We start from the raw sequence: 21,068 nt of genomic DNA, 5'->3' as shown, positions 1-21,068 counted from the left end.
ACAACAAGGAACACATTTAACATAAAACCGATCTTCATTACAAACAACCCAATTGCACACTGTGCCAGAAATTCCCTTGTTCGGGAGTCCTTTCAAAGATCTAAAAGTGGTACTGTCAAGATAACAGGTCCTTCCAGAATGATGCCTAGTTTGCTGGATGTTTGCTGACTTCATTTACCTAAGCGAAAAAGGACATTTACTAAGGCTGTCCACTGATTAAACAATGTTCAGTTTACAACCAGCTTAATTAATCACTCTGATTAATTTGATTAATTTAAATTATTTTAATGGCTAAAAAAATGCACAGTATTTAGCTTGCATATTAAACATTGGATAACATAACCTTTGCAATGGCGTAGAAAATTACAAAATAAATGAAACTGAATGTACTCCATCAATTGTATTTTGTCTGTAATAACTAAGACAACATAACCAGCTTTCTGTTAGCACTTCTCGTTGAACTAGTTTAAACATACCAGGAACAAATGTTTGCTATAAGTGTGGGCTTCATCTGCACCACACATTTAAAGCACTATTATACCACTTTAAACACTCTTGGGTTACCCTAAAGAACCCTGGAATCTGTAGTTTGTAAAGGATGCTGAGATTCTCCCCACAGAGCTACAACTCCCAGGGTTCCATGGGAAGAAGGCTAGACTTATCAAACTACAGTTCCCAGCAGTTTTTTGAGGGAAGCCTCGGCTATTAAAGCGGTATAATACTGTTTTTAATGCACCATGCAGAAGAGGCTACAATTTACTTTTGAAAAAAAGGATGTTTTTTTTCCTCTCTCACTAGACTCATGAATGTCTCACCAATAGCTACACTGTAAAGATTCACGGCTATTTCCTTCTCGACTAAAGTAAATATTCCTATGCTTCAATTAACACAAATGAGATACTTAATTCGGTGAGCTAACATTTCTTTTTCTTTCTTTCTTGTTAAAGCCCTTGACTGTAATTACATTTCTTCCGGTCATGTCTGAAATATTTCTGTGATGAAAAGACCTCTCTCCAGCAAACCATTTCCCCATTCGATTCTCCCCCCACTTCGAAAAGAAATGGATTCTTGAAGCATACTCACCGCCCGGATGCTTTCAAAGTGTCCTCCTTCTTTCTCAAAATCGATAGGCTGCCCATTCAGAATCCAGTGGAACATGACATCTAAGGTGGGGTCATGAATGGCTTTGCAGCTGAGGACAATGCTCTCTCCCACTGTCAGCTCGGTCCTTTTGGGAGACAGGTCTATCTTGGTAGGCTCTGAAGAGACAAAAGGGATGTGTGGCATGGTGTGCTAGGCTAGGAATATAGAAAGCTGCCTTATATTGTTGGACCAGCAGATCGGTATTATCTATACTGAGTGGCAGTGGGTTCCAGCATGCTTCTGAAAACCAGTTTCTGGAAACTGCAGGAGGGCAGAGTGCAGCTGTGCTCAGGTTCTGTTTGCAGTCTTTCCAAAGGTATCTAGTTGGCCACTGTGAGAACAGAATGCTGGACTAGATGGGCCATTAGCATAATCTTTGTCCTTGTGTTGTCTTTGTTTTTATTATGTATTTTGTGTGTGTTTGTGTCTGTGTGTACAGTGGTACCTCGGATCACAGACACTTCAGGTTACAGATGCGTCAGGTTACAGACTCCGCTAACCCAGAAATAGCACCTCGGGTTAAGAACTTTGCTTCAGGATGAGAACAGAAATCGTGCGGCGGTGGCGGGAGGCCCCATTAGCTAAAGTGGTGCTTCAGGTTAAGAACAGTTTCAGGTTAAGAACAGACCTCCGGAACAAATTAAGTTCTTAACCAGAGGTACCACTGTACACACACACACACACACACACACACACACAATACATAATAAAAACAAAGACAACTCAAGGACAAAGATTATGCTAATGGCCCATCTAGTACAGCATTCTGTTCTCACAGTGGCCAACTAGATTATACCTTTTAAATATTCTTTATTTATCAAATTATACCACCCTGTACCCTTAGATCTCAAAATGTAAAATTACTCTCTCTCTCTCTCTATATATATATAGTAATTTTACGTTTTGAGATCTAAGGGTACAGGGCGGTATAATTTGATAAATGAAGAATCTGAAAGTGGAGGACAAGAGCTTTAAAAAAGAATAGGAGAAGATTACAATTTATTTACAAGACCATTGTAGGCAGGTTAAAACACTAGCAGGATTCTAACCACACTTGTAAACTAACGGAAAGTATGGACAGTTTGGAAGGATAAAACTTGGGATAGTACTGATATGCAGTTGTAAATATTATCACTAGGACCCATGGAAGGGATGGGGATAAATCAGGAGTAATCTCGATTAATCTCAAGATTAATTAAGAGTAATCTCGATATTTGGATCTTGAATTGTTTTTTAGTGTGTGTGTGTGTGTGTGTGTGTGTGTGTGTGTGTATAAAATCTGAAAGTGTATCTGGGGAGAACCACCTTTATGCCGCTTTGGGGTATATTATAGGGTGGGGAGTGGTATAGAAATATAAATAAATGCAACAAACAGCCACATCTTACCTTTAACAAACACTGAAGCAACTATTTCTGCAGAACCAAATACATTTTCGCCTCGGCATACATATCTTCCCTCATCGGACTTGGTGGAATTCAGGATTCTGAGGCTCCCATCTGGAAGAACAGTTATCCTGAAAATTATAAAAAAGGTTTTTAACCTGAAATAGCATATGCAGAATCATCTCAAATGCAGATAACTTCTGTGGAGTCATCTTTCAAAGACCTCACAAATGGAATTACGGGCCGTCTCCCCCATGTTTCTTAAGAATGATGAAAATGCCAATTGCGATTGCCAGTCTTTCAAATAAGGCCAAAATAAACTCATTTTTATCCCCTTGCCTTCTGTAATACAGAAGGTCCAAACTCTCCAAAGAAGTGAAATAGTATTTTAAAATGTAGAAGGGTAAATGTGCAAGGCTTTTTTTTTTGAACCAGGATGTTTGTCTCTCAGTTTTGAAAAGTACAACTTTACCTTCAAAAAGATGTTTTAATATTAAACACCAACTGTTCAACTGGAATCTAATGGTAACCTTAGCAAATCAAATCTAAAAACAGACAGTGGTACAAAGTAAAAGCAGATGGGGAAAGGAGAGGAAATTAATTGTATATAGCCAAAAGATGATTTATAGTACACTCTATGCCAGTGTAGCATGAAGATGAAAATGAGCTCTGGCTACTAATGCATATTATTTTCATTTATTATAGTTAGGCAGCACATTATCTAAATGAAGCCAGAGACACTAAAGGTAGAATTAAGCTGTATAAGAACCATGGGGTTACTCCTGAGAATTGCAGGCCCAACTGAGATCCTGCTCCCATCCCATAATATGTAGTGCAACTTATTATTTTTTTTTAAAAAATAATTTTTATTAATTTTACAACATAAACAAAAAACAAACAAACATAACACGACTTCCCCAAACCTCCCCTTCACTGCATTCTTGTTTTAAATTTTTTTAGCAATCCTTCATCCCTTTTTATATTTAATTCTCTCTAAAAAATTTTAAATTTCAATTTTTACAGCTGTAATTCTTTATATCCAATCCCTGTAGTGCAACTTATTCAGTATGCTGACTTTTATCACGTCGTGCACTTCTTTGTCTATGCCAGCATTAGCCGATGACATGGAGACAGAGATTTCACACAAAGGGTTGCTCCTCATGAGATCAAGGAGCTGGACAATAAAATAATAATAAATAATAATAATAATAATAATAATAATAATAATAATAATAATAATAATTTATTTATATCCTGCCCTCCCCAGCCAAAGCCGGGCTCAGAGCGGCTCACAACAGTAAAATAACACAACATTCTAAAATCAGTTCATTATAAAATCAGTTCAAATCAAATTAATGGCAACCATTGGGCTAGAGTTCTGTGAGGATTACCAAAGGAGGGGGGTCAGGCTGTGACCTGGCCAAAGGCCTGGTGGAACAGCTCTGTCTTGCAGGCCCTGTGGAAAGATGTCAAGTCCCGCAGGGCCCTAGTCTCTTGTGACAGAGCGTTCCACCAGATCGAAGCCATAGCCAAAAAAGCCCTGGCTCTGGTTGAGGCCAGCCTAACCTCCCTGCGGCCCGGGACCTCCAAGATGTTTTTGTTTGAAGACTGTAAGGTCCTCTGGGGACATACCAGGAGAGGCGGCCCCGTAGGAAAAAATGCACCAGCAGAACCCATTTGATTGCTCCTGCTGTGACAACCTGCTGTGTCTGGTATCTCAACTATGGCTGTATCTTGATTGGTGTAACCTGGCCACTGTGGTCCAGACATTGGAAACCTTGAGACTGGATTACTGCAATGTGTTCTGGGTGGACCTGCCCTTTGGCATGGCCCAGAAGCTCCAACTGGTGCAAAATGCAGTGGCTTAACTGTTGATGGGGGCAGATGGTTGACCACATGGGACACCTCTGGTGCCAAAGGCAAACATTGGAAGAGAAACATGTTTTTGCTGAGCATTACAGAAGAATGTATACAAAAGGATTTACATTGGCAATGAATTTATTATTGATGCCAGAAATAGCCATTACTGTGAGTTGGAGTCCCTCCTCACATGCACAGCAATAAAATAATATTATAAAAATGTGTTTACATACACACACACACATACACACACTACATTATTTTGTAAGCTCTTTTGTAATCTGGAGCAGTTAAAACAAGAAATATAATTTTGGAATTCTGTTTATTTTAATTCCCAGTGCCTTCCAAAGCTTTGATTTAAAACATTTCCTATTGTCCCAGATATTTTTTGTGTTTGTACTTGATTTTCTTGTAACTTGAATCCACTGGTTCCAGAGCAGGAGAAAACAAGCTTGCTCCATCTTCCATGTGGCAGCCCTTTAGATATTTGAAGATGGCTATCATATCTCTTCTCAGTCTCCTCTTTTCTAGGCTAAACATACCCAACTCCCTCAACCACTCCTTATAAGGCTTGGTTTCCAGACCCTTGATCAACTTGGTCATCCTTCTCTGCATACGTTCCCACTTATCAATATCCTGCTTAAATTGTGGTGCCCAGAACTGGACATAGTACTCCAGGTGTGATCTGACCAAGGCAAAATAGAGCAGTACTATTACTTTGCTTTAATGATGTGGACATTATACTTCTGTTGATACAGCCTGGAAGAGCATTGGTTTTTTTTGCTGCTGCATCACGCTGTTGACTCACATTAAGCTTGTGGTTTAATAAGACCCCTAGATCATTTCCACATGTGCTACTGGCAAGCCAGATGTCCCCCATCTTATATTTGTGCAGCTGCTTAATTCTTGAGTAAGAGCAGAACCTTACATTTGTCTCTATTGAAAAATATGAGACACCATTATCAAAGAAGCCCACCCTCCAGTCACCACCCACCTAACTGTAGAAGAGAGACTGTAACATTCAGGCAGTAGCTTGTGGGAGAAGATGATTCTTTAGATTACCTGGCAGGTAATCATTATGTCATCCGCATATAATGAAATTTCCCGCTCTGTCCCTCCTAACCCTTTAGTAGATTGATCACCTCTGATGAAGAATTAGGAGCTGTTTTCTTACAAAAACAAAACCTGTCCCGAAAGCTGCCAGGGCTTTCCACATCAAAGGAATATACTCTATGACCCTACAGAGGAAAAAATAAATTACAGCTTTGTTGTTGGGTGCAGTTCCTGAGATTTATTGGGTGGAGAAAGTCTCGTTGTCATGAAAAATGTGCAACCATTAACTTGGGATGTGAACACGGTCCCCATTCTAAGCAATTCCACAGATAGGGTAGATAGGTGTCAGAGAAAATCTAGGGGCATGGAAAGGTCAGGCAGGCTGCACGCTGCATGTTGCATGTGGAAGTTGAAGGATGGATTGCAAGAGTACTAACTGCTGACAACCGAGTCCATTCCATTTAATCACGTTGCATACGTTTCCTTGTTGGGCTCCATTACTGTGCATTACAGTAATCTAACCTCAGGGTTATGAAAGCATGACCGACTGCTGCCAGGCTCAGAACTGTTGCAGGATTGAAGCAGAAACCCATAGCTCAATGGAAGAAGACATGCTTTGCATGCGTAATATGCTATGTTCAGTCTCCATTTAAATAATCTCAGGGACAGGGTCGAATGCTTCTGCAGAAACCTCAGGGAGTCATTGCCTGCCAGACAGCACTGAGCTGGATAAAACGATGGCTCAACTCAATGGTTGCAATTACCTGTGTCTGGACAGGAAAAAACCTAGGTAAGCCTTGGTCTCATACACTCTTCCCCCAGTGTGGGTTTGAGGCATCCATAAATCTTTGCTTTCATCATTTATTAGCCAGACAGACTGCAGTTAATCTAAACTATGGTTTGTTTGGCACAAGACAACGTCAAGTCATGGGTTATGAATGTGGCTCATTTAAGCAAAGTGTAGTTAAGATTAATGACAGTTTAGGGTTCCGACATAACATAAACTGTGGTTAATTGAATTTTTTTAAAAATGTAAGCTTCCAATCTTGGAGGACAAGTAAGAGGTGAGTGTGTGAGTGCTTGTCTGGAGTTTCCATAGACCAGCGTGGTCCAACTTTTCATACCAAGTGGGCTGCAAGAGTACTTCGACACTGATCCTGCCTTGTTGTGCAGGAGGGTGAGAGCCTGGCCAAAAATTGATGTCATCCCCCAGCCCTCATGCTGTCTTCCAAAGCCAGATAAGTGAGGCTTTGGGAAGGAGGCATGAGGCTCTGGCTGAGTCCTAGAGCCCTCCCACCTTCTTCCTAAAGCTGGGAAAGCACTAGCTAGCTGGAAGGAGGCTGGGGGACTCTAGGACAATGTCAGCTTATCTAGCTTTGGGAATGCAGTGGAAGAGTTGCAAGGGGAGGCATCAAATGTTGCTGAGGGCCACCAAAAAAGATATCAAGGCTGAATGTGGCCCTCAGGCCACATGTTGTACTTCCCTGCCTTAGACCATACCCAGAAACATAGATTTGCAGCATAGCATATATGCTATATCAATCCCTGCTATCTCTGGCTGAAAGGATTAGATGAATAGTCTAAGGAAGCTTTGCCATGTTTCTTGATACACCATTACTTTAGAAAACAATGTTGAGAGCCAGTATGGTACAATGAAACTGCTACCTGCCCCCATCAATTATTAGATAACAATTCCCATCATCTATTACCATTGGCTTTAGTGGCTGAGGCTGATAGGAGGTATAGACCAACAACACTGTAAGGCTACAGCTTCCCTATCCCTGTTTGGATATGGGAGATCAAAGTCTATATCTCCACAAGGCCTTGGGCAAGCCATTGTGTCTCAGCCTAACCTACCTTACAGGTTATCACCAGGAGAAGGGAGATAGATCCAGTCATTCCTCCCATTTGGAAAAAGAGCAGGGTTGCAGTGCAGCAACTGCACAAATGACATTAACAAAGGAAGAAATGACAAAGACCTCTATGATTCAATGGACATTTGACCTAGGACACAACATAGATAGGGCCTCTTTTGAGAAATTGTGGAAAAACAATGAACTTCTTGGCATCCTATACTCTAAAAGAGAATTACAAAAGATGATATATAGATGGTACTCACCCCTAGTAAACTTGTAAAAATGTATAAAAAGGGAACCAATTTATGTTGTAAATGCGAAGAGATTGAAGGGACATTTATACACATGTGGTGGGGTTGTAAGAAAGCCAAAGAGTATTGGGAGATGATATACCCAGAACTAAAAAAAGATGTTAAGGGTCACATTTTCCAGGAAACCAAAGATGTTTTTATTGAGTATAGTAGAGGGGGAAATACCCAAGAAAGTACTTAGTCTTTTCCTCTATCCAATAACAGCGGCCAGAATAATTTATGCCCAAAGGTGGAAGGACAAAATAGTCCTGCAAAAATAGACTGGCAGAATAAGCTAATAGACTATGCGGATACAGATAGGTAGCCGTGTTGGTCTGCCATAGTCAAAACAAAACAAATTCCTTCCAGTAGCACCTTAAAGACCAACTAAGTCAGTTCTTGGTATGAGCTTTCGTGTGCATGCACACTTCTTCAGATACACTGAAACAGAAGTTTCCAGACCCTTCTATATAGTGAGAAGGTGGGGAGGGGTATTACTCAGAAGGGTGGTGGGAATGGGTGATTGGCAGATAGCTGTGATGAGCCTGTTGACGACTCTTAACGACTGCAATAGGTCTTACAGGAAAAAGCAAGGGGTGAAAAGGTGAAAAATGGCTTTGTCATGTATAATGAGATAAGAATCCAAGGTCTTTGTTCAGACCAGGTTTCTCCATGGTTTTAAGTTTAGTGATAAGTTGTAATTCAGCAGCTTCTCTTTCCAGTCTATTTCTGAAATTCCTTTGTAGTAAAACAGCTACTTTGAGATCTTGTATAGAATGTCCTGGGAGATTGAAGTGTTCTCCTACTGGTTTCTCTGTCTTGTGATTCCTGATGTCCGATTTATGTCCGTTTATTCTTTGGCGTAAGGTCTGGCCTGTTTGTCCAATATAGAGAGCTGAAGGACACTGTTGGCATTTTATGGCATACACAATGTTAAATGATGAGCAATTAAATAGTCCCGAGATGGTATGTCTGATGTTGTTGGGGCCAGTAATGGTGTTGTCCGGGTGTATAGGAATTTGTTTTGTTTAGACTATGCGGAGTTAGCAATGTTGACTGCAAAGATAAGAAATCAAGATGAGTCGGATATAAAAGAAGAATGGGAATATTTAAAGAAATATAACAATCAGATAAACTTCCAAGTGGGATTAGATATATGAGCAGCAGATAAACGGTGACAATTGTATAACTGATGTATTAAGATATGTAAAATGCATAAATATATAAATTAACAAATGGAAAATGTGGAGAAAGGAACGTTTACAACATCCATTGCAAAAGGACCCCCCAAAGTTAGATTTACTTATTTGCTATATTCTGACATGCAGGAAACTGCCAAAAACTATATGTACAGTATCTATCGCTTTTCTACAGTACTACAGAAGAAGTAATTTGTTTCCTGCTTTTTCCCTGTCAAAAAAAAATGTGCCAAGTTTACTTGCTGCTCAATAAAATATTAGGAAAAGCAACACCACATGAATTTGATTCAGAGAAAAGGATTGGATTACACAGATCAGTGGTTTCATCAACCTTGCTTTTTATCATATGATTTTGTTGTCAGCTGTAATAATAGTGCGAAACTGGAGAAATCAGCTGTTTTTCTCATGAGGATGTATCTTTTTTTTAATAAAAAAAATAGAGAACATATTTACGCTGAAAGTATGTGACATTTGGATGGCTCATCCACCAACTGTTCCTGTTTACTCACAACTATATGGAAAGGCCGGTAGAGTGGAGGCAAGTCTAGCAAAGAGTTCTATAATGGGAATTTGCCTGTATCTGGACAGAAATAATAATAATAATAATAATAATAATAATAATAATAATAATAATTATACCCTGCCCATCTGGCTGGATTTCCCCAGCCACTCTGGGCAGCTCCCAACAGAATATTAAAAGCACAATAAAACATCAAACATTTAAAACTCCCCAAAACAGGGCTGCCTTCAGATGTCTTTTAAAAGTAAGATAGTTGCTTATTTCCTTGACATCTGGTGGGAGGGCGTTCCACGGGGTGGGTGCCACTACCGAGAAGGCCCTCTGCCTGGTTCCCTGTAACTTGGCTTCTTGCAGTGGGGGAACTGCCAGAAGGCCCTTGGTGCTGGATCTCAGTGTCCGGGCGGAACAATGGGGGGGGGGGGACGGATGGACGGACGCTCCTTCAGGTATGCTGGACTGAGGTTGTTTAGGACAGAATCAGGAAATAAATACGTAGCAGTGAATAACAGTATTCCCCCAAGTTTAAGTAGCCTATCTCTGCTGCAGCTGTTGTAGTGGTGGTGCAGTCATTCGTCTGAGTACCACATTCAGAATGCCTCACTCTGAGGAAGGATCTCCCCGGGCCCTTCCACATAGCAAGGCAGTGAAGAGAGGGTAGAGGGGTGGCAAAAACTCTCAGCTCCCTGGGTGGGTGAAAGGTGACCAGAAGTGCTGGCAGCACTAGCAGAACTGGTAGCCTCTGTCCAATGCTCCTCACCCCTGTGTCGGCCGCCTGGCATAATAGTCTCATTCCACCTCATGATTGTGCAGTTTTGGGACTCAATCCTTATTCCTCCTCTCTAGCCAAGGGATGAGGGCAAGCTAGCTGTGACTGAAGCATAGACTGACGTGGAGCAGTGGATTTGGCTCTCGGTTGGAGCATTTCAGCCACTAGTCTCCCCCTAAGCTCTACCTGTATATCTGTAAAAAAAAAAAAAAAAACAACAACCCTCAAATATTATAAAACACCCTAAGCCTCCAGAAACGGTCTTCTAAGGGAAACTGAACCTCTGCAACTTCTCAGTCCTTGGGGAATTGGAGTGAGCATAATGCTACAAGGGCAAGGCCAAAAACCAACAGCAACACAGATGCCAGATTTCGATTTGCATCTTCAGTCTCTAAATGGGACAGTAAGAGGGGTTTTTTCCCCAAGTAAAAGAGTCTTTAAATAAAGTGGGAGTACTGGAGGAAAGTCTCCCACAGTGGTACAGGATGTTGGAATGCAAACTAGACTGGCAGCCCAGAGCAAGGTGGGATTAAGATGGTTAAGAATTTCCGCAAGAGGACATTAATTGCAAGATGCCTAAGAGACAGTCATGGAGAGAAACTTCATGTAGAACATGCTTTCTCAAAGAAAGAAAGCTTCCGGATTTATTTTTCAGACTGCCAAGCCTTGCTAGTGGTGGTACCAACTAATGTGACTGTATATATCTAAAATGTTTTCAGATGAAAGGTTTATACAGTGCTATATTTCTACAAAAAGAGGTGCTGGAACTCATCATGAAAGCCTCCCTTATTTTCTTATAATGGCCCCCTGAGAAGGGCCGGAACCCACCTCTGGCAAGTTCCAGCTGAAAAAAAAGCCCTGGGTTTATAGAAGATTCTGTTTCTGTTCACTGCAAACTATGCCTCAGACATAACTTGGTGAACCACACTGCATTTTAGTCATTCAGGTCACAATCCAAAGGCATTTACTTGTGAGTTAACCCAGCTGAGCACAGTGCAACTTCCACTTCCATGGAAACACACATTGGACTGTTAACATGGGACAAGGGTGGTGCCATGGTCTAAACCACTGAGCCTCTAGGGCTTCCTCATTGGAAGGTCAGTATTTCAAATGTGCTCAATGGGGTGAGCTCCCTTTACCAGCTCCTGCCAACCTAGCAGTTCGAAAGCACACCAGTGCAAGTAGATAAATAAGTACTGCTGCAGCAGGAAGGTAAACGGCGTTTCCGTGAGCTCTGGTTTCCGTCATGGTGTCCTGTTGCACCAGAAGCAGTTTAGTCATGTTGGCCACATGACCAGAAAGCTGTCTGTGGACAAACGCCGTCTCCCTCGGCCAGAAAATAGAGATGAGCGCCACAACCCCATAGTCGCCTTTGGCTGGACTTAACTGTCCAGGGGTCCTTTACCTTTTACCTAACTGTTAAATACATGCATACTTTTTTTTAAAAAAGAAAACCACAACAATCTTGAATCTCATAGTTTCTTAGAAGAGAAGCTGAAATGATAATGTGGGATTCATGTAGAACAGCATTTTTTTAAAAGGAGAGTAACAGATGATAAAAAGCTTTGCATCAATCCAGAATTAGCAAGTAGGCTGAAGGGGGAAAGTAGCTTAAATAGTTCAGTTTCCTATTTCCTACTTTTCTCAGTTGACATCATCACTGCGGGTATGAAATTGGTTTGTGCTGCATGCTGGCGATGGGGGCTTTTAAGATGCAAAGCAGGTTGGGAAGTTGCATTGACTCATTTACCCTGTGGCCTTTCGCAGTGTTCTGATCTGAGCAATCTGTCATTTCACATTAGCCCAGATACGGAACCTGTCAATATTCTTTAATGTAGATTATGCGGAAGGAAGACAAGTATTTGTAAATAGTTGGAACCTTTATTTCTCCTTGAGCATCTTGTGAGTTCTCGAGCTCTTTCCCTGTTTTTCATAATAGACTTCTAAGCCTCTAAGTCTGAGAGGAGCTAGGGGCGAGTTATTGCATTGCTGAAAGTTCTTGGGCAAACAGGATACCGACTCGACCCTATATGAAACCTTTGAGAGCCTCACTCCTTATTGAAATTTGTTATTTTTAATATTGTCCATCTAATTTAAAGGTACTCGATTGTGGTTAAATCCCAGAGCTCAAAACGAAATTGGATCTCTCACTCAACTGATTTCCCCCTTTGTATTTAAAATGGATTATCTCCAAATGCAGTGCCGTTAAGGTGATTGGAAAGCTAAGAGTAAAATACCAAGGCTCAAGCCATTCCCAGCTTTCAGCCAAACAGAGGGTTGTGCTTTTGCTAAAAGGGTTGGGTTCCATATCACTAGCTTTAAATCCATGCAGAAAACACAGGACATATGAGCCACTACCAGTTTTCAAACAGCTATATATAAGGACTCTGAAATGAGTATTAAAGCCCTTACACTGCTTGCTACTAAAGCATAGGTGGTTGTGGTCACCTTGCAGCAAATGGCACAATCGTGACACCTGTGGGCAAGGGTGCTATAGGGAGGAGCAGGGGCCGACCCCCCCCCAATTTTCAAGGAGAAGGCCAGGTCCTACAATATTCTGCGGACTGCGGTGGGCCATATTGGGCTTTCTCATGGCCATGGCAAGCCCCGTCGGGCCTCCTCCCACCAATGGCGTCACACGTGTGCAGAGGGTGGAACCCAATGCGTGTGGCTCTGGGTAGAGTAGGAAGGTCCAAGGCTCTTGCTGTGGCAGAAAATGGGAACCTCTGGACCTCCAATTCCTGCTGGACTACAACTCAAGCATTGTCATTGGTCAGAAAGGATGATAGAGTCAAACAACATCTCAAGGGCCACAGGTTCTCCATCTCTTGGGCCATTTCCCACACTGTTCCATGTTTGGTGGAATAAAGACCAAGACAGGGGGCTCTGAGGTGTGAGCCCAGGGCACCACACCACCTTCCGCTGCTAACTTTCATGCTGTAAACATGTGGTGACCCCCAGGTTAATCACTCCATGTTCAGGCCATGCAACCAGCAGAGGTACTGGTGGAAGTAATCGTCAGTGGGAACAGTCAACATGATGTTTGTAAAATGCAAGCCCAGACCACAGATCATTGTGTTGCTCCTGAGAGGGGTATGTATGGGAAATATCCAATGGTAGCTTGCAATGTTCCTTCAGAGGATCAAGAGCAGGCAACCTCCTTTCCATCTGCTTATCTTGGTCTTAGCTGGATTGAGCTTGAATATGCAAATCCCCAAATAGTTTACATAAAACGCAGTAAGATAATTTTAAAAAGAAAAATAAACATTCAAAAAACAAAGAAAGAAAGACATCAGTGAAACAGTGAATTTAGGAGAACTGCAAATATGGTTTCATGGGAGCATGCAACACTGAGCAATTTTGGAACCAAACTAAATCCGGAATCTAAATTCTGCTCTGGTATCCATTTCTATTAATTTTACAACAAGCTCTATAACATGTACATTTAGAAGTGGATGGGATATTTAATATTTATTTCCCTTGAAATCAATCTCCAGGATTATTCATTAGATTTGGAGAACAATAGATCTCGGACCAAATACTCATTATCCTTCCCCCGTTGTAAATCTCTTTTTTGGGTTCATGAATGACAGAAGAAGAAAATTAAGTCCTTCTCCAAAAACTCTATGAAAAACAACAGTGCATTCTGAGGATGTTGCAACAACAGCCTCTCCCACTGCATGCCCAACAGCTAAGTAAGAAAAGGAAAAACATTTTAGCTGGTTTTAAAGATTCAATTAGGTTCCTGAATATTAAAAAGACGTTAGAATAAACCAGCCCCCTGTTCACACTATGCAAGTATCAAAGGGCCAAAATGGAAATGGAAACCTGCCTTCTAGATATTGGATGTTACTGTGGAGTTTGGTGGTTAATGGGTTAACCTCTGGTATGCCCTGTGCCTGCTTCTATGGAAGTCACACAATCTCTTTGTGTGTTTTTAGTTTCACTTTTGTCCTGGAGTGAGAGAAGAAAGACACGATGTGTAGTAGCTCTGATGGAGTTTGCTGCTTTTGCTTGTAAATAAACGCTGTAGAATAGAAGTACAGTGTTTTGGACTCTCTTTTCCTTCTCCTTCCACATGGAAGCAACGGCTGCTACTCTGCTACTCTGCCTTAGGTGAAGATTTCCCAGAAGATTGCACAGAGGGAAAAGCTGTGTTTTATGCGCAGGGAAACGCACTGGACAGGCAGAAGTCCCAAAGTGACTTTAGTTAAGTGGTAGAGCAACTGCTTTGCATGCATCCCCAGCATCTCCAGGTAGGGCAGAGAGAGAGCCCTGTCTGACATTCTGGATAGCCGCTGCCAGTCAGCATAGATTATACTGAGCTAGATAGACCTATGGTCAAATATACACTAATGGGCAGCAGTTCTCCAAGGTTTCAGACAGGGGTCCTTCCCACCCCTACCTGGAGATGCTAAGAATTGAACCTGGAACATTCGGCAATCAAGGCACATGCTCAACCACTGAGCTATAACCCTTCCCCAATAAAAGCATAGGAATAGCGGAAGGCTGGGTACCAATTTCTGGGGAATAAAGGTGTCAAAATAGTGTTATCATTGTGTTCTTCTTGTGAGAAACAGGATGCTGTGGGAAACAGGATACTGGACCTTTGGTTTTATCCAACAGAGCTCATAAGAAGGGCCTTGCTGGATGAGGCCAAAGGTCCATCTAGTCCAACAGCCTGTTCTTACAGAGCACAACCAGTCGCCTAGGGGATGCCCATAAACAAGACCTGAAGGCATACTCCGCAAGTGACCTAGAACAACTGGGACATCCTACTTTTCCTGTGAGAGCATGGCAGCCATTTTTGCGTGCCGTGATATTGCCTAATTTAATGCTAAGATCTCACCCCCCAAAAGCCCTTGGGGGGCCACGATCTCATGTGGTGCCCTAAAGCACACGGTTTTGGATGGCATGAGTGTATGGCCCTGAAAAAGCATGTCTTTAGGGGTCTGTGATATCACACGGCTAACGTGACTCGTACAGGACCCTGGACAGGATGACACATATTCCAGTTTGGGGATTCGGTATGTTGGAGGGTATGTGAATGCAACAGCTCTCCTCATACCTTGTTCTTTTGCAAGTTGGTTCTTAAAAGCTTCATGTGGTGTAATTTGGCATACCCCATTTAATTCTATGGAGGTCTGCACCTGAAGATTGGGCCTAAAGTGTCATAAATCTGAAGGTCAAACTCTGCCTCAAGTGCTATATTATTGACCTTGAGTGAGACATAATGAATTATATCCATACTTCTGTGAAGCACAACAAATTTTAATTCCAGTGAATGCGGTGAGAGTCTTGTTAACACTAAGGTTGCTAATTGACTATTTACAGGGAAAGTTTCTCTGTGCTTGGGGCAACAATTGCAGAGCTAAATCATCTTTATTATTAACGTGAGCCTTGTAATATTGTCTGTTCAGATGGAACCTTCTTCTTTGCATGGGTCCTTGATTTAAAGAAACACTATTGGAATATTAACTACTGCGAACCTACTCTGATGATTGTCTCAATATTCCCTTTGTTGGAAGGTTGCATTTCCTGTGATTTTATAAAGGTATATAAACTTTCCCCATGTTTGCCGATTTATATGCTAGAATCATTAAGTAGCCTGGCTAATGTTAAATTGAGATGGGTGAGCCTGTTTGAACTTGTAATTTTATCGCTATTTACCAAAAGCCGCTATACAGTATAATCTTGGCTGAACATTCACCGTTTTTCTGAGTTCCTTTAACTATATTAGATTTTTATTGTTGTAGTTTTTTAAAAAAGTATTTTCGAACTTCTACAGGTGGCTAGCTAGTGTGCTGGCCTCTCAACACCACACCATCTCCCCCTTCTGGGTGACAACAACTTGGCTCCACATCAAAACAATAACAGATACGGTCTGTTCCTAGCATTCTCACCAAAAGGAGAGGTCAGTATGCATGTGTATGAAGTAGACTGTGGAAAAGTGCTTTTGACTAGTGATGATGGATCATTCCCTTGGAAATGGGAGGGGAAATAGCTACAATTTCCATGTTCGCCCAAGGACAAGAACAGAAATCACCTAAGCAAATATGAACGGTATTCACTATCTTTCTTTTTTTCTTTTTTAGTTCATAAATAATCACATAATTTTCTGCATTGCTTTTGGCATTTCCCTTCCACTGAAATGCACTGAAATTAATGACATAATCAACAATGATTTGTGCTAGTTTGGGCCGTTGTGGATGGGAAGACGAATAACGTAGAGTTTAGTGGAAGCCGAACTGTAGCAGAATGGAAACAGCGCCGATTGTGACAAACAGAGAATGAGATAGAAATTGCTGCCTCCTTGCATCCTTGTTCCCTTATTGTGGTAATTGCCCCCCCTCAAAGCCCCACCCCTGACATAACCCCCAGAAGGGCAACTAGCTGGTATACTTATTTAAGGGAGGAACGGTGTGAATTGTTGCTGAAGAGAGAGCTTGGTGGTGGGTGGGTTGGGGCCTTATTAGTGAGTCTTAAAATGCTAATTTCTTTAATATGGTTTAGGGAAATGGCTCTAATATTTAAACTAATGGTTAGTAGCAGAGGCGGCTAGTGCCCACCGAGTGCCCTACCACTGTTACTAGTAAGGCAGAAGGTAGGCAAACAAACCGTACTGTTATTTTTATTTTATTTATATACCTCTCAACATGTCAAAATGGTACTAAGTGGTACAATGGCATCTAACTGGTGGAGCCAAAGAGGCAGAGCCGTTCCCTGGCAGGAAGGAAGGCAATTGGGGGCTGGTTGAAGTCAGACTGAAGTCACTGGGGCAGTGGTTAAAGGTGCCATTGGCTAAAGGTAAAGGTAAAGGGAGCCCTGACCATTAGGTCCAGTCGTGGATGACTCTGGGGTTGGGGCGCACATCTCGCTTTATTGACCGAGGGAGCCGGTGTACAGCTTCCAGGTCATGTGGCCAGAATGACTAAGCTGCTTCTGGCAAACCAGAACAGCGCACGGAAATGCCGTTTACCTTCCCCCTGGTGTGGTGCCTATTTATCTACTTGCACTTTGACGTGCTTTCGAACTGCTAGGTTGGCAGGAGCTGGGACCGAGCAACGGGAGCTCACCCCGTCGCGGGGATTCGAACCACCAACCTTTTGATCGGCAAGTCCTAAGCTTTGTGGTTTAACCCACATTGCCACCCGCGTCTAACAACCACTTCAGCACATTTTCCCAGGATCGCACTTTCTGCATGTGAAGTAGTTACTCTGCTACTGACCCACAGCCATTCCCTGTGTTTTACTTTGTGTGCAATACTTTGTACTTCAAATATTTATTTTTAGTGGAGAACACGGCCGACATGATAAATAAATAAATCAAATGGATCCTGAAAGCATCAATACGAGCTATTTTTGTCTTCTCTTGTTTCTGCCATTGCTGATTTTGCCCAGTTTCCAAATCAACCCCCAAAACACTTGCTGCTGCATGCACACACTTGATATTCAAACCACAAGTTAATAATCAGACAGATAGTTTCTCCGATGTTTAATATTTTATGAGTGGGCTATAAATAACTACTTGAAATTATATTGCAAAATCACCAGCTTACTCGTGTTTCCTGTAATGTCCAGTTTGACCTTGGTTATTTAGATACCTGGAGAAAGGAGGGGTGGCGGCGGCGGAAAGCTAAGCTGTCAATCACATGGAGATGCCACTTTGCTTGCTGCTACAGAAAAGACAGTAGTCTTGTCAAAAGCAAAAAATAAAAGGCAAAATAAAAAGGGGATTAGGCCAATAATATACTAGAATCTCATTAAACCCTTGACTCTAGTTTTTGCTCTGTCGAGTTCATTTAGAATTCTGGGAATAGAATTGAGTTATCATGTGCTATGATTGGCAAAATGGGCAAAGGAACATCTATCTCTTTTTGCTAACGCTACAAGATGAATTATGGGTCTGCAACTGGGAACAGGCAGTTAAAAAGACAGTCGTGTCCTTTCCGGAGAACTTTATTACTGTTAATATTAGGGGGTGAAAAGGGCATTAGTTCCTACCGGCACGTTATCTATTGATTAGGAAATGTCTGGACCTTGCAAGCTACGGTTTACCATGCAGGGGCTCTCGCTCTGTAGCTATAACTTCAGAAGTTCTGACGGTGAGTCTTAATGACAAGTTACCCTGGAAAGTGATTTCCTCTTGTTAAACGTGACATATCCTGCAGCAACATCCCTGGGTACCAAAAGCACAGAGGTGAAATTGCACCGGTACAAAATGTTACGGACGAAAGTCCTTCAAAAGTTCAGGGTAGGGCTTCAAGGGGAAAAAAATTAAATTGCACAATACAATTTTCTAAAAAGGCAGAGGGAGCATGCAGAACCGGACTTCCGTTGTAATAAATAAATAAATAAATACATACATACATACATACATACATACATAAATACATAAATACATTAAAAGAAATCCATTCGGTGCTGTCAGATTGCTAACAGAAAACTCCTTGCAACCCCTTGAGGTTTTGGAAACTGGTCCAGAATCCTTTGATGTTGCCCCCCTCCCTTGTGAGCCAATGGAGCACTGTTCTCGGGCACCCACTACCCTCTCTGCCTTCTTACTTACAAGCAGTTGGGTAGGTATCTGTCCTGGATGCTTTCCTGAGTTTCCTGCATTGCAGGGCGTTGAACTAGATGACCCTTGGGATCCCTTCCAACTCTACACTTCTATGAGTCTATAGTCCAGTGGGTGACCCTGGCATTCAGCTTCCTCCTCCTCCTGTGTTGCCTTTATGGGGACAAAACTAAAATTTGTTGCTCTGTGTATATATATATATATATGAGTCCAGTAGCACCTTAGAGACCAACTACGTTTGTTCGTGGTGCAGCGGTACCTCAGGTTAAGAACTTAATTTGTTCTGGAGGTCCGTTCTTAACCTGAAACTGTTCTTAACCTGAGGTACCACTTTAGCTAATGGGGCCTCCCACTGCCACCGCATGATTTCTGTTCTCATCCTGAAGCAAAGTTCTTAACCCGAGGTATTATTTCTAGGTTAGCGGAGTCTGTAACCTGAACAAAGCTGTCAACTTTTCCCTTTTCTTGCGAGGAATCCTATTCGGAATAAGGGAATTTCCCTTAAAAAAAGGAAAACGTTGACAGCTATGAACCTAAAGTGTCTGTAACCTGAAGTGTCTGTAACCTGAGGTACCACTGTATAAGCTTTCGTGTGCATGCACACTTCTTCAGGTATCCGAAGATATTCTTCAGGCAAGCAAGGCTTGCTTGGCTTGATGGGAAACGAGATTATGAAGACAGATCAAAGGTTATTCATGTACGCCACAGTTGCAGCAAGGGCTTTGTTGGCCCCAAAATGGAAATCACAAGAAACCCCTACTATTGCGGAGTGGCAGGCGAAGTTGACGGATTTTGCTGAGTTAGCCAAATTGATTTGCAGGATCCGAGACCAGGACGATCAGAAATTTCAGAAGGACTGGAGTAAATTTATTGCATACTTAAATGATAACTGTAAAAACTTGAAGACACTAGCAGGACAGAAGTAAATCCTACAATGTAGATAAATTGTAAAGAGTTAGAATGCGCAATTGGATTTGATATGGGATACCAGTTGAAGGGAAGGAGGGTAGTCGTAAGCTCGGCGGAGCAAAAAAGGTTTGTACGTTGATTAATATGTTGTTTGAAAAAGTGTGTAAGGAAAATAATAAAAATGTATAAAGAAAAAAGAAGAAGAAGATATTCTTCAGGTATCTGAAGAAGTGAGCATGCACACAAAAGCTTATACCAAGAACAAACTTAGTCCCCAAGGTGCTACTGGACAATTTGTTAATTATTATTTTTATTTCGACTGCAACAGACCAACACAGCTACTTGCCCTGTCTGTCATTGGCTCTAGCGCCACCTACTGTTGAGCTCCCTGCTTTCCACCCTACCAGTCCAGTGAGCAACAGCCACCACTGTCTCTTCCTATGTTCCATTCAGTGGAAACTAGACAAAAGCTCAGAGGGGCTTCAAGAGACATGTCTCCACCCCAAGGTGGAGGCAGTCTGGGGTTTCTAAAAGCTGCTGGGCAAGATGATCTGGGGAAACAAGAAGGCAAAGGTGGGTGAGTGGGCTTGTGAGAGGAAGGAGACAATCACCACTGATTTTCTTTCCCCTGAAGAACAGATGCCTCTCCAAGCCACTGCCTGTTGTCTTGCCTTCGAGAAGAGGTGCTGATCTTCAGACATCAGACTTGCTCTCTTATGGAAAGTGTCAGGAGATCTTGCTTAGACTTTGGTTCTGTTCTTAAAACTTTGGTTCAGCAGGAACTTAGACTTCTGGGTAAGATCTGGGATCACAAGAAAGCAGATCTTGATTTCTCTCTCTCAGTTAATTGCTAGCAGTCATACAAATTATTGCAGCTGTGTTATCTCGCACCAGCACCTCAGGGCTGAAAGTGGCCAGTCCATTAATTGGGAACATATTCTTCAGCTGTGCTGTCATGGGTTCAGCACCAGACTCAAGAGTTCTGGAAGGTTATAACTGAGATACTTTCTAATTGGCTGAGGAGAGAGAAGCAGGCTGCTATGCAAAAGGGTATAAGACACCTACCTCACAGAACTGGCAGGTATTAGGAATGCATCATAACTCAGAGGAGGAATGGACACAGAAGCAGCAGCAAACTTTGCATTTGGTTCTAGTTCTGCCCATAAAACTATGAGGGTGATAAACTCGTTCATATCCCATAATCCCCTGCCCTTCACAGTCACTGTATTTATGAATAAACTATAACTTGATATTAGAAGGTGACAGACTCATAGATGAGTGTTTATGATAATCACCGAGTTATTATCATACCTTTCAGACACTGAAGTAAACACTACAGTATCTAAGAGGGAAAACAGCAACACACAGCCAAGCCCACCCCCAGATCACCATAACTGCAGCTTGCAATTCTGAAGGTCAGTGACATATAAAAGAAAGCTTGTTCTCAGTCACAAAAGAAGAGTTAATAACACAGCAAAGCACACTGGGCAGTAGAAAATCGCAGTAAAGTGG

General features: G+C 42.0%; 1 protein-coding gene across 3 annotated transcripts in view; it reads right to left on the bottom strand.

Annotated features, from left to right (window-relative positions):
- The window catches only part of CNTN5 (contactin 5), a 689,184-nt gene that overhangs the window by 70,633 nt on the left and 597,483 nt on the right, over nt 1-21,068 (bottom strand). For all 3 annotated transcript variants that reach the window (XM_081860152.1, XM_081860151.1, XM_081860153.1), the window contains 2 exons: nt 2,530-2,657; nt 1,084-1,259 (listed from right to left, as the gene is read on the bottom strand). In XM_081860152.1, the coding sequence (XP_081716278.1) occupies nt 1,084-1,259; nt 2,530-2,657 (304 nt within the window). The remainder of the gene's footprint in view (nt 1-1,083; nt 1,260-2,529; nt 2,658-21,068) is intronic.

This window comes from Podarcis erhardii, assembly GCF_964252035.2.
Source record: "Podarcis erhardii genome assembly, chromosome: 4".
Taxonomy (NCBI): Eukaryota; Metazoa; Chordata; class Lepidosauria; order Squamata; family Lacertidae; genus Podarcis; species Podarcis erhardii.
The sequence above is the reverse complement of the archived record's forward strand: the minus strand, read 5'-3'. Positions and strand labels throughout refer to the sequence as shown.